This window comes from Suncus etruscus, chromosome 3 (assembly GCF_024139225.1).
Source record: "Suncus etruscus isolate mSunEtr1 chromosome 3, mSunEtr1.pri.cur, whole genome shotgun sequence".
In the NCBI taxonomy this organism is placed as follows: Eukaryota; Metazoa; Chordata; class Mammalia; order Eulipotyphla; family Soricidae; genus Suncus; species Suncus etruscus.
This window is the reverse complement of record NC_064850.1, coordinates 64,135,074-64,152,093: the sequence shown is the minus strand read 5'-3', so window position 1 is coordinate 64,152,093 and position 17,020 is coordinate 64,135,074. Positions and strand designations below refer to the sequence as shown.

At 42.6% G+C, this 17,020-nt stretch overlaps 1 protein-coding gene across 1 annotated transcript in view; it reads left to right on the top strand.

Annotated features, from left to right (window-relative positions):
* The window catches only part of KIF14 (kinesin family member 14), a 50,554-nt gene that overhangs the window by 13,615 nt on the left and 19,919 nt on the right, over positions 1 to 17,020 (top strand). The window contains exons 11-17 of the mRNA XM_049770786.1: positions 1,301 to 1,448; positions 2,419 to 2,482; positions 5,042 to 5,226; positions 7,768 to 7,870; positions 8,614 to 8,774; positions 11,052 to 11,199; positions 13,058 to 13,210. Of these exons, the coding sequence (XP_049626743.1) occupies positions 1,301 to 1,448; positions 2,419 to 2,482; positions 5,042 to 5,226; positions 7,768 to 7,870; positions 8,614 to 8,774; positions 11,052 to 11,199; positions 13,058 to 13,210 (962 nt within the window). The remainder of the gene's footprint in view (positions 1 to 1,300; positions 1,449 to 2,418; positions 2,483 to 5,041; positions 5,227 to 7,767; positions 7,871 to 8,613; positions 8,775 to 11,051; positions 11,200 to 13,057; positions 13,211 to 17,020) is intronic.

Below are 17,020 nucleotides of genomic sequence, written 5' to 3'. Positions count from 1 at the left end.
GAAGGATAGAGAGAGTTAGCAAGAAAGAGTAAGGGGTGGCGGTGGGGGGTACTATGAGAATAAGGTCTTAGAACGTGTCAACTAGACATATTTATTTTTTCCTTTTATTGGGGCAATGTCGTGGTGCCTGGAGCTTTTCTTGGTCCAGTGCTCAGGAGTTGCTCCCCATCATCTTAGAGGAACCAGATGGCATGAGGCATTAAATCTGGACACCTGCATGCTAGACATGGACTCTAGTGTGCTCAACTTCCTCTGACCCTGTGGGCATTACTGTTTAAATGGAGTCTTCTGTGACAGAAGAATAATTCGTGTCATTGATCTTCCCATTATGACCTTGCCTTAGTTTACATTTACCATACTATAAACGAAGTAACATTTGTTTGGTTCGTTCATCTGCAATTTACTGGACCTTAAATCCTGAAGTAGGACTAACTCTTGGCAGATCCTATTTTTAATCTCTTAGTCATCATCCACTTAGGGTAGATGTGTGAATACTTAGGAGAAATTCTGATTTGTATAGCTTTCTCTTTGCTGATGTAGAACCAAAGCCCTTTGTTTTATGACCCTTTCTTTTTTTTTTTTTTTAATGATTGTGGGGGCAGGGACCACAGGTGTTCTTGGCTTCTGTGCTCTGGGTTTGCTTCTGGTGGTACTAGAGCAAGTGTCTTTAACGCTGGACTATCGCTATATACATCTGGCCCTTTACTGCAATGGGGATAAGTAGACACTTCAGAGGTCCCGAGAAGCATGAGTTTGCTGTATCACAGTCTCTCTTCCCTTATGGGATCCATCCAGTTTTACACATTAGACCATTTTTATTATAAATGAATACTGTGAATTTCAGTTTGAAAAACCTCACATTTTTTACCAATATATACCTGTGTGTGTGTATATATATATATATATGGTATATATATATATATATGGTATATATATATATACCATATATATATATACCATATATATATATACCATATATATATATATATGTATATGTTACCTGTGTAACTGGCCCAGTGCCACCTCATGTCTGCTGCTGCCCCAATGTTATTATCATTGACTCCTTTCCATCTCAGAATATATGCGGCCATCTTACTGAAAAGGGGGATCATTTCCTTGACACAAAACACAGTCCTGGTAAAGCCTTAGGTAGAGCGTGAGAGGCAATGGAGGTCTAAGTGCCATCTGTGAGTACTTGATAAGAATTTAGAATTTCAAATCAAATGGATAGTTGGAAGACTAGGACCTCTGGGACAAGTATTCATGTTCCTCATTGTATATCTGTTCTGTACATACTTAGAGCTGAAAGCAGAGATTGAGAAGCTAAAGGCTGCCCAGAGAAACCACCGGAATATTGACCCTGAACGGTACAGAATGTGCCAGCAGGAAATCACATCTCTGAGAATTAAGCTACACCAGCAGGAGTGGGACATGGTGCAGCTGCAAAGGTGAGTCTGACCGCCAAACCTGGGCAAATAGTCAGGACTTGGCCACCGCTGGCACAGCTGCATGGGGACCCAGGCTGGGATGGACTCCAGAGGAATCAGTCTTTTCTAGTCAGTGGCATCTTGCCATTTGTCTAGAGCAGCCCAGACCCAATGTTTGTTTGTTTGTTTGGTTGGTTGGTTTTTGGGCCACACCTGGCGATGGCTCAGGGGTTACTCAGAAATAGCTTAGAAATAGCTCCTGGCAGGCACGGGGGACCATATGGGACACCGGGATTCGAACCAACCACCTTTGATTCTCTATCGGCTGCTTGCAGGCAAACACCGCTGTGCTATCTCTCTGGGCCCTAATGTTTGTTTTTTTAATTTTCTTCCTGGCTTAGTCTCCATCTTGGGAATCCCACATCTTATTCTGGGATGTGTGTGCTCTTGGCCTATGTCCTCTCCCTCTCTCTGACTTTTTCTCTCTCTTTCTCCTTCTTATTCTCTCTTTCTCTCCTTTCTCCCCTCACCACTTCTCCATCTCCTTTACCCCACCTCATATTACTCTCAATAAAACTATTTTACTTCACTGTTCATCTTTTAAATTCTTTCCTACAAAGGAAGACAACAGAGCCAGGAGATGGATGGTGGGAACTGGTCCCCATACCTTGTATATTCCAGTGCAGTAACAGCTGTCTTGTGGGCCTATTGGGATTTGAGTGTTGCTGCCATGTGGGAGTTCTTGGCTGACTTTACCTGTCCTGCCATTGTCATGCATTTCTGCAGGTGGTCCTGGTGGACCCAGAGGGGAGCAGCCATGCTTCTCTTTAGGTTTTCTCTTTTGCTCCCCATTTCACTAAGTCACCTACAAATATATTAAAATATTTAACAAATGTTAAATGTCACTAAGTTTTCCAGTCTCTATTGACTTAAGACTTTCAATCTTACTTCTCTGGATACATCTAACTATTATTTTGTTTCTTTTGGAAAGGATGTGGAAAGAAAAATTTGAAAAGGCTGAAAAAAGGAAGCTTCAGGAAACAAAGGAATTACAGGTATTAGCTAAACTTTCTAGCCTGACATGAGCTGAACGTTAAAGAAGCTGGTAAATCTAATTTTACTTTTGGGTAAAACTTTCCAAGCAGTGCTTAGAATCCCCTGTCAGTCCCTTCTTGTAATGAAACACTTGCCTTACTGTGTGAGGTTCTGGACTACATGCTTGGTGCACACAAAATTAACAAACAATACTTTCTTTAATCCAGATATTTTCAAAGCAATACCATAAAGGGAATTAGGATTTAAGAATCTTTCTGTTTGTTGTTGGGCCATACCCAGTGGTGGTTAGGGCTTGCTTCAGGGCTTACTTTCTAGGGTGCCAGAGATTGAACTCAGGTTGGTCAATGCAAGGCAAGCACCTATCTGCTGTACTATTTTACTGACCCTCAGGGATTTAAAAGTCTTGAGAGTGGTCCCAGAGATGGCTCAAAGGGCTCACCTACATGCTTTGCATGCAGAGGCCTCACTTCAGTCTCTTGGCTGCACAGTCCCCTGCACACCACTAAATAACGATTCCAAGCACCTCCACCTCAACAACAACAAAAAACCATACGATCAATATCAATACTGTGATTGCTAAGGGTCTGAGAGCTAGTTAGAAAGTTAATGGGACCAGAATATAGCACAGTAGTAGGGCGTTTGCCTTGCATGTAGACCTGGGTTCCATTCCTGCCACCATATATGGTCCCCTGAGCCTGCCAGGAGAGATTCCTGAGTGCAGAGCAAGGGGTAACCCCTGAGTGCCTCTGGTGTGGCCTAAAAACAAAAAAACAAAACAAAAAAAGAAAAAGAAAAGAAAGACGTTAAATACAGGTGAGTTAGCTCTATTCTGTGGTTAAGCAAATTATTTCCTTAGTGCTAAGGTGTTGCCAGGCTTGGGGAAGACCACAATGAGTGGAACATAATATTTACTCTCAGATCGCATGGGATCTGACTTTCATATATGAATTGGCAACTCGGTTGAGCACTATAATTATAGGCAAAAAGTGGTTGGATTCTAGTGATTTTTGATGACTTGGCTTAATGCAGAGGATGTAGAAGGCAGAGCTATATAGGAAGGGGAATAGTGATTCTCATTCACTGAGGGTAGTTCCTAGGAAGAAATGGGACAGCTAAGTAAGTCAGTGCCATGGACAAGAATTTACCAGACAAATAGCGAGTTTGGGGACCACACCTGGCAGTGTCCAGGGCTTACTTTTGGCTCTGTGCTCAGGAATCACTTCTGGTGAGCTAGATTTTAAAGGATGTCTCAAATAGAATCTTGGTTGGCTGCATGCAAGGCAATACCTTACCTGCTCTACTATCACTCAAGCCTGAATCTGAAAATGTTTAGTGAGAAAGGATTTTGTGGGACTCATAGAGGGTTGCTGTGAGGATATAGGGAAGGTGTTTTTTTTTTTTTCTTCCCATAAAGGATGAAAGAGCCAATTTTCGTATTGAAATCAGAACTCCACAATGGCAGAGTTTCTAAAGAATATTGGAGTGACTGAGTACAGGGCAAATGTTTTGACAGTAAAGGAAATACTTAAAATGATTCACAGACGAGTCATATAAGAGTTTAATAAATCCTATAAAAGGAAGGAGTAAAGGTCTTGGGAATGGCCTATCTAGTGTCATAAAGGAGCTGAGAGTTGAATTGTGTTTGGAGCGTTTGAAAAGATTCAAATATATGAGAAAAGGAAGCATAGCCGTAGGAAGGTAGAGCCGCAGAGTCAGGAAGAACAGGCTGAGGAGTGCTTGAAGAGGGCAGTGGTCTGGCTTATGGGAAAAAATAGTCTTTTACGTCACAAGGAGATAAATTAGGCTATGCTGTTGTCAGTTTGCTCAGAGCTTGCTCTCTAAGTTATTCGAAATGAGCCGAGAATTGACAGTTGGAGAATCCCTGTTTAGGAGAATGGTCTAGGAAGAATATAGGAGCTGGAATGGAAGAAGGGATTGTTGACAGGGCAAAGGGGTAGCTGCTTCCTCCACACTTTAGATCACAGGGAAGGAAGGTGAGGACAGTGAAAGTGCAACAAAAGGAGCCCATCATACACCCAAGACAGTAAGAATAGGCCCCATCTGATGGTTGTTGGGGAGGTTCAAGGGTCAACATTAGAGTCAACATCATGCTTTTAAATCCCAGAGGAGTGAAAAGTCTGTTTAAGTCTGGAAACTTGATTTGTTCAAGGGCTGGGACGATAGTTCAGGGTCAGAGGTGAAGTGCTTGGCATGTTCCAGGACTGAAATTTGATCCCTACACTCCCAGACCCCTTGAGCACTGTTGGGTTTAACTGTGGTGACTCTTGAGCATCGCTGCCTCACTGTGCCCAACCATTGACCCATTGGGCCTGTTGGCTGAGGATCACCAGGACTGGCCCCTGGGACTGAACTCTGCTCTGGATACACCTCTCCTTCACCCCAAATAGAGGCTCATTGGGGAGGGAGTCTAAGAAGTCTTTGACTTAAACTGAAAAGTGACCTCCAGATATCTCTAATGTTTGACATTTCCCCTTTGTTTCAGATGAGTTTAAAAGTTTCATGCTTGTGGTATGATTTCCCCAATCTGATTTTTTCAGAAAGCAGGAATCACATTTCAGATGGACAATCACTTGCCAAATCTTGTCAACCTCAACGAGGATCCCCAGCTCTCTGAGATGCTGCTGTATATGATCAAGGAAGGAACAACCACGGTGGGGAAGTATCAACCCGACTCCACTCACGACATCCAGTTGTCTGGGGTGCTGATTGCTGATGACCACTGGTATGTCTCTTTTTAAAAATGGCCCCTGTCCACCTTTTAGCCGATGTTCATACTGTATGACTCCTTTGCTTGGAGCTTTCATTTATACCAATTCTTTGGTATAATTCATCACCTGTGTCTTTAAGGCAGGAAAATTGCCGGTTTCAGGTATTTTGTTAAGATGGTGGGTAGGGACCGGAGAGATAGCACAGCGGTGTTTGCCTTCAAGCAGCCGATCCAGGACCTAAGGTGGTTGGTTCGAATCCCGGTGTCCCATATGGTCCCCCATGCCTGCCAGGAGCTATTTCTGAGCAGACAGCCAGGAGTAACCCCTGATCACCGCCGGGTGTGGCCCAAAAACCAAAAAAAAAAAAAGAAAAAAAAAGATGGTGGGTAGATTCCCTCTCCATATGAGGTACAAAGTAATGATGCTTCTGGTTTTGTGTGTGTATGTGACATGTTGACTAATGGGTGATGTCACGTCTTGAAATGATCATTATGGATGAAATTAAACTTTTATCTGCCTTCATGGCAGGAGTTGTGGTTGTGTTTCAGTAAATTTTGCTCAGCTGAGTTGAATGTTTACAAACGGTTGGGATGGCCAGAAACTGTCTTGGCTCCATGCTGTGTTTTTTTTTTTTTTTTTTTTTGGATTTTGGGCCACACCCAGTAACGCTCAGGGGTTACTCCTGGCTATGCGCTCAGAAGTTGCTCCTGGCTTGGGGGACCATATGGGACGCCAGGGATCGAACTGTGGTCCGTCTAAGGCTAGTGCAGGCAAGGCAGGTACCTTACCTCTTGCGCCACCGTCCAGCCCCCCATGCTGTGTTTTTGAGCTTTGTCCACACTGATGTGCTCAGCTTTGCTGTGGTGAAGTATGATATGCTCACCTGTCCTAATGACTGCAGCCTGCTTACTTCACACATAAACATTTGGGTTGTGTCCTTTGGTGGGGGAGTGTTGCACACCTGTTGGTGCTCAAGGGTTATTCCCAGCTCTGCACTTAGAAATTGCTCCTGTTGAAATTGCTCCTGTCAGGCTCGGGGGACCATATCGGAACCAGGGATTGAATCTGGATCAGCCACATATAAGACAAATGCTTTACCTGCTGGGCTATCACTCTGGCCCCGTCTTCTTTTTTTGCCATATTGTTGTGTTTGGGTCCATGATTTTTGGTAGAGGAAGTGTTTCTTTTTTCTTTTTTTTTCACTTTGAGGAGTTCTCACTTGGTAACTGTGATGTGAGACCCGAGGGAAACCAGTAGAAAGTTGGAGGCCTGTCTGGCTATGAGAGTTGGGCTTGTGTGAGTCAGAACCTCACCTTTCCTGCACAGTATAAAACACAGCCACTTGTAAGTCCTGAGAATAGCTGTAGCTGGGTATTGTCCAAACCTCCTCTCACCCCAAACTAAACAAAACAAGAAAGGCCAAAAAACATGAGCATTCAAGTCCCAGAAGAACAAAGAAAATGACCAATGACTACACATAAAGGCTTTTTAGTCAAAGAAATGCAAAATGAATCCACATGAGATACTGTTTTATACTTTGCTGACCAGCATAAATTAAAGTCTGACAGCATCTAGGTTGTTGAGTGAAATGGAATATGCATACACACCCTAGTGTCTCAGTTCTTAGACAGTGGGGGTGATTTCCAAGCTGAAAAATACTTTCAGTACAATATAAAAAAAACATAGCATTTATAGCTATGTTTTTGTTTTCGTTTTGTGTTTTTTTGGGCCACATCTGGCGGTGCTCAGGGGTTACTCCTGAGTCTGTGCTCAGAAATCTCTCCTGGCAGGCTCGGGGGACCATATAGGATGCTGGAATCGAGCTGGGTCGGCAGCATACAAGGCAAATGCCCTACCACTGTTTTATCACTCTGGCCCCAAGCTGGGACTTTTGAAAAGTAAAATAATGAAACACTTAAAGTGTTTTTTGGGAGAAGCTGGAGAGTACAGCGGGGAGAACACTTCCCTGCATGTGGACATCTTGGGTCTGATCTCCAGCATCCCAGATAATCCCCTGAACCCCTCCAGGTATGATCCTTGAGTGCAAAGCCAGGAGCAAGCCCTGAACACTGCCAGGTGTGGCCCCAAAACAAAAAAAATGTTGAGGGATGGGATAACACTGGGACAGATAGTAGAGAGAAGCAGACACGCTGTTGGGGGGGTGAGGGTTCCCATTGTTTTATGCATGAAACCCTGCCATCATCAAAGTTATGAATAAACTTACTTTAGGCATCAGAGTTCCTAAAATAAAATTTTAGAAAATATTTTCTTTTTGTAGGTAAAACATTGGCAATACCAAGAGAAGTTGGTATTTAGTTATAATTAATATGTATTATAGAAATTCTTTTCATTATAGATGGAGAATTGATAGAGGTCAAACTGTTTCCCGCTCCCCAAAACTTTAAAATCTAGTTGGAGAAAATGAAAGAACGTCATTATCATAAGTTATCAGGAGCCTTCATACCATTAAGAGTCACCCCAGCAGTATTCTTCCATATGTTCTTTTCTTTAGTTCTACAATTTTCACAATGTGCTTTTGTTTTTTCTCTTAACAGTTCTATCAGAAACATTGGTGGCACTGTCAGTATCACCCCCACTGGGGACGCGAAGACTTATGTGAATGGAAAACACATTTTATTACCCACTGTCTTACATCATGTAAGTTGGCTGGTGCTAAAACATAAACAGCTGTTTGATTTGGGGGCAAGTTGCACGATTCGTTCTGGTTCTAGTTTTCTCCACTGTAAGAGGACCAGGTTGAGGACTGTATGTTCTGAAGTTCTCTTTCCTCAGCATTAACTAACTGCCTTCGTGCAAAGGAAGCAGTTTCACCCTCAGGACCTGTCAGGAGTTGGGCTCTGACCTCATACTGTCCTGCCATTGCTATGTGACCTTTATAAAAATGATTTAAGCAAGGGTGATAGAACTCAAGTGGGGCACTTCTTTTGCATAGTTCTTAATACAGGGTCTGCTAATATTGGTCTCGTTGGATGTTTTTTTATTTTTATTATGAAGCTCTATACTGTTTAATTTATTTTAATTCCTAAAGTCAGGCTAATAATATTTTAGCTGGATATGTGTCAGGTATAAAATGATGTGAAATGCTTAGTGCTGGGAAAATATTGAATATATATTAGTGACTATAACTTTTGGGGGGGAATGGAATAGTCACACCCAGCAATGCTCAGGGGTTACTCCTGGTTCTGAACTCAGGAATCTTGCCTGGTGGTATTAAGGGGACCAGATTTGAATCTGGGTTAGCTGCTTGCAAGGCAAATGCCCTATCATTCTGGCTCCCATGACTTATTAATGCCAAATCAGTGAGCATAATGACAGGTCTCAAGATTTTATTTTTGCTTTAAACTTCTCTTATACAGTACATTCTCTTGGTGTGCTTTTAGGGTGATCGAGTGATTCTTGGTGGAGATCATTATTTCCGGTTTAACCATCCTGGAGAAGTTCAAAAAGAGAAAAGACCTTCCTGCAGAGAAACTTCCGTGACTGAGGGCCCAAAAGACTTTGAATTTGCCAAAAACGAGTTGCTCGTGGCTCTGAGATCACAGTGAGTATTGTTGCCCATACCACATAGTGAGGTCCTGCAGACTGTGAAAAACGGAGAGAGTCATCGTGTCCCTGTTTCTGGTTCCCTCTCTGCTGGTTCCAATGAGCTCACCTCGGCACAGCAAACACTTACTGAGCAGCTATTAGAGATGTCCTTGATCATTGGATTATACATAGAGTAACCGGAATGTGGCCCCTATTCTGGAGTATCATCATCTGTTGGGGTACCCTGTTGGAATATTCACCATCTGGAGCTCAAGGGATACCCAACAGTAAGTGCTCTGATGGTGCTCCATCAGAGCACCCACACTCTGGGCAACTTAGATGGGGTCCTGCGGTTCTGGGCAGCTGGAAAGAGATGCCTTAGGACAGAGTCTATAAAGTTTATAACCAGCTGTCGAAGGTGGGTCTCCTTTCTCTCTGGGCTGCCCTTGCCTTGCTTAGCTGGTGGCTGTTGTCTCTTCCATGGAAGCGGTATCTTTGCCCACTCAATGGAAACATATCAGGGAACTCCTCATCATTCTGAAACTCTGCCCAGTAAACAGCATCTCCTTGTTTCTCATGCTCCCAGTTTCTTTTCCTCCTTCTCCTCTCTCATTCTGTTTTCATTCATTTTTGAAATTTTTACTCTTTTCAGTAGAATACTAGTACTATGACTACAATTTGGTTGCTAAAGCAACCACATTTTATTGAAAAGAGAAAAAAATTATTTTGTATAATAATTAAGGCATTTTCCTCTGAATATTAAAAGATATAAACTAATCTAATCTGGTATAAGCTGTTATAAATATAAATCTGATATAAAACTAATCATCTGTTTTAAGCTATCAAAATATTAATTTTGTTTTGTTTTGTTTTGTTTGGGACCATACCCGGTGGTGCTCAGGAGTTACTCCTGGCTCTGCACCCAGAAAGACTCCTGGCAGGCTCAGGAGACCATATGGGATGCTGGGGATTGAACCCGGGTTGGCACCTTGCAAGACAAATGCCGTATCTGCTGTGCTATCACTCTAGCCCAAAATAATAAATTTTTGTAGATGGTTGAAAATATATGGCATGGCCTTTACTCTATTAGCCCTTGCTTTTTGAGAGGTAGGGCCATTTCTGGTGGTGCTTAGGGTTTATTCCAGACTCTGCCTGAGATATCACTCCTAGCAGGTTTGGGGGAGCCATGGGGAGTGCTGGGGATTGGACCTGGGGTGATTATGTTGTGGACAAACCCCTTACCCACTATAATGTCTCTCAGACCCCATATCATCCATCTACTTTTAGTGTCATTTCAGTAACCTCTCCTATGACTTATACCTGAATTGAAAGATAATTGATATGAAATGTACTTTTTACTTTAATCATTGTTTAATGTAAAATGCACTAGTTTGTATTTATTGTATCAATTATACTATTATATATATTATACTTGCATTTGCTGGTGGCTGTTGTTGGCTCTTTAGTGGAAGCAGCATTCTTGCCCACTCGATGGAAACACACCTAAAGGCAGCTCCTAACTTCGGACTCTGAAAGGCTAGTTCCTTCCTTCGGGATGGAAGGAACTATAACTTTGTTTTTGTTTTTGGGTCACATCCGACGGCTCTCGGGTTACTCCTGGTTCTGTGCTCAGAAATCACTTCCAGCAGACATGGGGGACCATATGAGATGACAGGATTTGAACCATCATCTGTCCTGGATCTGCTGTGTACAAGGCAAACATCCTACCACTGTGCTATCTCTCTGGCCTCAGCAACTATAACATTTTTATAAAATGTTTTTCTTGAGTGCCAGAAGAATGAAAATATCTGCTTTAATAACTAACTTATATTTAGGCACACTTTTAAATTTATTTGTTTTGGTTTGGGGCCACTGGATGTAGTCCAGTGGCTACTCCCCGCTCAGTGCTTGGGGATCACTCCAGGATGTTCAGGGGAACAGGTTATACTAAGACTTGAAACTAGGCTCCCTGCACCTAAGACATGTGCTCCTTTCTGTTGAGTTATTTATTTAACTCAAATTTTGGTGCCACAAATCAAATCCAGAGTCTTACACATGCAAGGCATATTCTCTGCTAATGGGCTACATCTTCTCCAAAAGTTGGGTTTATATTTTCAATGTGTAAAGCATGTAACATTTAAGAATGCTGTTGACAGAATGTCAGAAATTGAGTTCTGAGGTTTAGCATTATGTTTGAGAGAAAACAAAGCATTTATTTTCACCCAATTAATAACAAGTATGGCATGTGAGGAATTCTGGACAATGTTGCCTGAAATATTTTGCTGCTTTGTAGACTGGAAGAAGAAATAAAAGAGGCCCAGCTGAAAGCAAAGGAAGAAATGACACAAGGAATCCAGATTGCCAAAGAGATGGCTCAGCAGGAGCTTTCATCTCAGAAAGCTGCCTACGAAAGCAAAATCAGAGCCTTGGAAATAGAACTGGTAAGAGGCATAGTTCATTGTTTTTTGTGATGTATACCCTGAGGGATGTACTATCTGCTAATTGTTAGGGCTCAGAATAAGTGAGGAAGGTCAGTCTGTCTGTAGATCTGTCTGTCGGTCTGTCTCTCTCACATCAAAACCACAGGTATGGGGCCGGAGAGATAGCATGGAAGTAAGGCGTTTGCCTTTCATGCAGAAGGTCGATGGTTTGAATCCCATATGGTCCCTGAGCCTGCCAGGAGTGATTTCTGAGTGTAGAGCCAGGAGTAACCCCTGAGCGCTGCCGGGTGTGACCCAAAAACAAACAAACAATAAAACAAAAATAAACCACACAGGTATTTTGGTCAGCTTTAGTTTTTTTATTTTGTTTTGTTTTGTTGTTTGTTTGGGGGCCACACCTGGTGGCCCTCAGGGGTTACTTCTGGCTCTGCACTCAGGAATCACTCCTGGCACTGCTCGGGAAACCATATGGGATGCCAGGGAATTGAATGTGGGTTGGTTGCATATGAGGCAAGTGCCTTCCCTGTTGTACTATCTCTCTGGCCCCAAATTAATTATTTTATATGGGCCCCATGAAATGATGAACTTCTTCCTGACTGGATTTCAGGCACATATCTCTTCAGTGCCCCGCCTCCATTTTCCTCCCATGTTCTAGTCCCAGTGGTCCTCAAACTATGGCCCGTGGGCCACATATTGTATTTGTATCTGTTTTGTTTCTTCATTGCAAAATAAGATATATGCAGTGTGCATAAGAATTTGTTCATAAGTTTTGTTTTTACTATAGTCAGACCCTCCAATGGTCTGAGGGACAGTGAACTGGCCCCTCGTTTAAAAAGTTTAAGGACCCCTGCTAGTCTGTTTCTCCAAGAGAGACTTTTTCTTTTCTTTCTTTTTTTTTTTTTTTTCTATTTTGGGTCACATCCAGCAATGCTTAGGGGTTACTACTGGCTCTGTGCTCAGAAATTCCTCCTGGCAGGCATGGGGGACCATATGGGATGCTGAGATTTGAACCACTGTCCATCCTGGATCGGCTGCATGCAAAGCAAATGCCCTACCGCTGTGCTATCTCTCTGGCCCCAAGAGGGACTTTCTTAAAAAATACAAATGTTTGCACTGTGGTTTCTAGTACTATTCCTGATAAGGGTTTCATACATGACACTTCACTGAAGTGGAAGTCTCATGCTCCAAGACCAGGACATTAGAGAGACTCAGATCTGGAAGCAAAGGCAACACAAGAAATAACCCACACATGGTTAAGGGGATAAAACAGATTCAGGAACTCCACAGCAAGCTTTCCACTCCTAAGAAGCAGATAGCTCAGTGGAGGAAAACTGGAAATGCAAGTGAGCTTTGTCCTGACACTCGAGATCTTATTAGGAAGTTCCAGACACACCTCGGGGTGGAGAACAAGTGGTCTAAAGCACCAATCCAAAAGGTGCTTCATCCAAACGTGTTTCCAACAAATGAGTCTCAAGCATATACTGAATAGGGCGGGAACCACCTTTCAGCATCATCTCCTCCCAGTTGAACACTTCCCTCCACTATCAGCCTTTTCCATCCTGCTTTAGTTTTAAGTCCAAAAGCACATTGGCAATGGGAAAATGGGTGAAGAAAAGCTGGCTAAAATAGCTTCGTCTTTCAGCTATTGGGCCAAGGCTCTCTATTTGGATTCTTTCAGAAGAACTATCAGGATTCATGATTATTGGCTGATGATCAGTTGACCTGAAAAAAAGCAGAAAAGCCCTAGGATGAGTTTTCCTTTTCTGGTATATTGAATAAAGAAAGGAATTTGGGTTCTTAAAAGCATTTAAAAAATACTTTGTGCTTTTTTTGTCTTCATTATTTTTGTTCTTGAAAGCAAGAAGAAATTAAGAGTAAGAAAATGCAGGAAATAAATCACCAGAAGGCTAGTCACAAGATTGAAGAATTGGAAATGGCAAAGCAGCGACTTGAACAAGAAGTGGATGTCAACAATAAGCGCCTAAAAATGGAGGCTTTGGCTGCAAAACAGGTAACTCGTTTTTTGGGCTTGTTTCCCGTTGGGGAAACTTTATCCTTTAGCAGCTACTAGCCTCCTGGCCATCCCCATTACATACGTTTAAGTTTGTTTTTGGTTTTGGGGCCCACTCAGTGGTGCTCAGGGCTTACTCTTGGCTCTGAACTCAGGAGTCCCTCCTATCAGCCCCTACTTGGGGGACAATATGTCATGCCAAGATTTAAACCCAGGTCAGACACATGCAGAACAAGTGCACAGGGCACTAAGTTTCCAGGCGCCCCCCCCCCTTTTCTTTATAAGAATTTGTTGTTTATTGACCGCAAATGTTGGCGGTCAGGTCCAGGCTGCAACAGAGAAAGGAAGGTTCTCTTGGCTAAGTGCTCAGGTCCTGGTACTCCTATGCTAGGTGCTCAGGTTCTTTGCCTCAGACTTGTCAGTTTAGACTTTCTTTTTGTTGTTGGTTTGTTTTGGGGAGGCAACACTCAGTGGTTCTCAGGGATTACTTCTGGCAGCCTCAGAAGATCATATAGGATCCTAGGGATTGAACCCAGGTGGGCCGTTTGCAAGGCAAGTGCCCAACCCATTAATTATCTTTCTGGACTCACACTAGATTTTCCAGCTCATTCATTCGATCCAGTTTTCCCTTTGTGCCTTCCACACTGACCCAAGGTCAGGTGTGCAATGTGCTGGCACAGCTGTGAGGGGACACAGGTGCTCCCTCAATCCTCACCTCTGGCTAGCATCAACACCTATAGGGAGGAAGCGAGCAGGCAGCTGGTTACCTCCTGAAGAACTCCAAATTCGCACTGTCCACTGGTTTCATCATTTTACTGGGTGTGCTCTCTAGAATCTCATGTTTGTTCAGCAACTTTACCAGAGTGGCTGAGACTGATAACATCTTCCTGTCACCTGTACTTTCTCCATTATTGATTTCAGGACCCTAGACTATAGCACCTGGTAAAGGTACAGGTTCAAAAGCCCACTTATGAGTAAGCTACTGAGCCAGGATCTGTGGGGACAGGACCCAGAAACAAACTTTTGTTTGTTCTTTTGGTTTGGGGAATTTGGCCACACTCAGCAGGGGCTACTCCTGGTGTTCAGGGCTCCATGTGCTGCTGGCAATCAGTGATGGGCCTCCTATATGCAGAGCACATGCTTGTCTCTGAACTATCTCCCTCAAAAGAGATTTCACTGAAAATGATGTCCTGCCTTCCTCTCTCCGTTAGTCCCTCTCTTCTCTCTTTTCTTTTTCCTTCTTTTCCTCCCCCCCCCCCCCTTTTTTTTTTTGGTTTTTCGGGCCACACCCGGTGGTGCTCAGGGGTTACTCCTGGCTATTTGCTCAGAAATAGCTCCTGGCAGGCACGGGGGACCATATGGGACACCTGGATTCGAACCAACCACCTTTGGTCCTGGATTGGCTGCTTGCAAGGCAAACACCACTGTGCTATCTCTCCGGGCCCCTCTTCCTTCCTTTTGTCCCTTCCTTCATACTTCTCTCCTTTCTCCCTCTACCTTCTTTTTTTCCTTTTCACTCTTCTCCCTTCCTCCCTATTCCTTTCATTTATCCCCCACCTCTTATGCCTTCACTGTTCTGCTGAGCACTAGTTGAGTGCCTCTGCTTTAGTCTTCAGTTACTTTCTTCTATTTTGTTTTGTTTCCTTTTGAGGTGCTGTGTCTGAAAGCCAGGCCCTCACACCTGCCTTAGAGCACATAGACACACATTTTGCCTCTGAGCAGCATCCCCATTCATAAGTACTTTTATCTTTATTGTAAGGTTTCACATAGAAATTTTATTCCATTTCCAAACCATCCCAGGTTTGCAGTGAAAAGAAAGTGGAAGAATCTGTTACTTTAGTAAGCCCAAAATACTGAAGCTTCCTTCTGCACTATATATGCTAAGCACTATGCACCATCTTATCCTATGATAATACATGGACTATCCAATTCTAGGAAACAAATGGCTAGGGGAACTTTAGGAGAAAACTGTTAAAAATCCCTCAAACCATTATTGCTAATGGTTTAGCATATGACTTTAGTGTCATATGGTGTCATATATGTGTCATAAAAACTCTTGGTACCTTTAATTTTTTTTAATTTTTTTATTTTTAATTATGAGAACAATGATGCAAAGAGGAGAAAGTAAAGTTACAGTGGAAGGACAATCACCCATAAACAGAGTTCTCAAAAGAAATCCCCTTGCTGACGCCTAAATATTGAACTTACAGTCAAAGAACATTAAGAAAAATAAGGCAGAACCCATGTACAATTACTTTGTCCACAAGTCCCCTGAATGTAGTACATTATAACATTTCTTAGCAGTACACAAAGCAATCTAAAGCCATGAGATTTATGTGACTCCTTAAACATTGAAGGCATAGTATTTTTTTATATTTTCATGCACATGCATATTAGTTTAAGTGAACATCAAAAGTTTAAGGTTTTTTTTTAAGGGTTAGAGTCAAAAGAACACAGTAAAAACAGTGTTAGAGTGGCAAATATTGTTTGCATAGGCCCACCAAAATATGGGGGACATGGAAAGAAAAAGTCTTGGTCTAAATACAAGGAGACCCTACCCCTGAAGTTTCCTGGCATAAGACCAATTCTAGGCTCCAGACAAACTAGTTTATTCAATCCAAGTCATTGTCTGTAGTGCCAATACAGTTTTATTTTTCATGCAATCTCTATTGTTGGCATCCGGTTTCTGTATTAAAGATCCTGGAATCTGCACATCCTACATTGAAGTCAGGCTGGTGTGGAGTATCCTCTAGTTTCACCTCACAATTAAGGGGCAATACAGAAAGACCTGTCCCGTAAGCAGGTCATTGTTGTTGTTAAGTCTTCTCAGTGTTAAGGGAAGTCTCTTTTGAGTAGGTTGATGTCAGAGCAGTGATAGGTCTTCCCTAGTAGAGGATTGCCTCCAAGTGATGTTATAGATAACCTTGGATGTTTTGTAGATGTCTTCCCTAGATCAGGGGTGGATGGAGAATGCACATTCTTCTGAGGCTTGTGCCAGGTCTTTATGTCAATATTCAGGGTGTAAGGTTCCATTGCACTACAAGATTTGTGTGTTCCCATCTCTATTAGATAAGAACTTATTTGTATGTATAGTATTTTCCCATTTTAATGTGCCTATGCAAACAAGAAATAAAGCCACGTGGCATATCAGAGTATATGGGGGCATAAGAACACATCCAACAATACCCATGACTTGGTTCAAACATAAGCATTAAATTGTGGGACTCTTTCACCAAATTCCCCATTGAACAGTTCACAAAGAGAAGAAAAGATAAAAAAAAAAGGGGGGGGGGGGAATCATCACTGTATAAGAAAATATTCAGCAAGAGTTATAGCTGTCAAGGAAAACACACATAAAATGCTGAAGACATACGTGTCCTTTTTATACTTTTTGGAATAGTTGGGGGGGGGGGTGTTAAATCCAGGGCACCACTTGGTCTGTGACTTAGAACTCTACAGTACTTAAGTTTAAAAGGGTAAATGTGGAGTAATGATGATAGGGGGTGAGAGAGTTAAAGAGAAAAATGATTTTTGTAGGTGTGTGTGAAAGGGCAGAGTACAAAATGGACATTCTGTATACATAAAAACATAATTTAATGATAATGAGTACTATTAATGGATCTTGTGTGTGCATGGGCGCGTGCCCCCGCACGGTTTTGAAAATATAAAATGGTAAGATTATCAGTGACTGCTTCAAGAACCTGAGAGGCCGGAAGTTCAGGCCCCCACCCAGCCCCTCCCTAAGGAGCCGAGTGGGGAATGGGGGAAAGCCTAGGGTACCTTCAAGCTCCGCCAAAGGACCCACCTCGA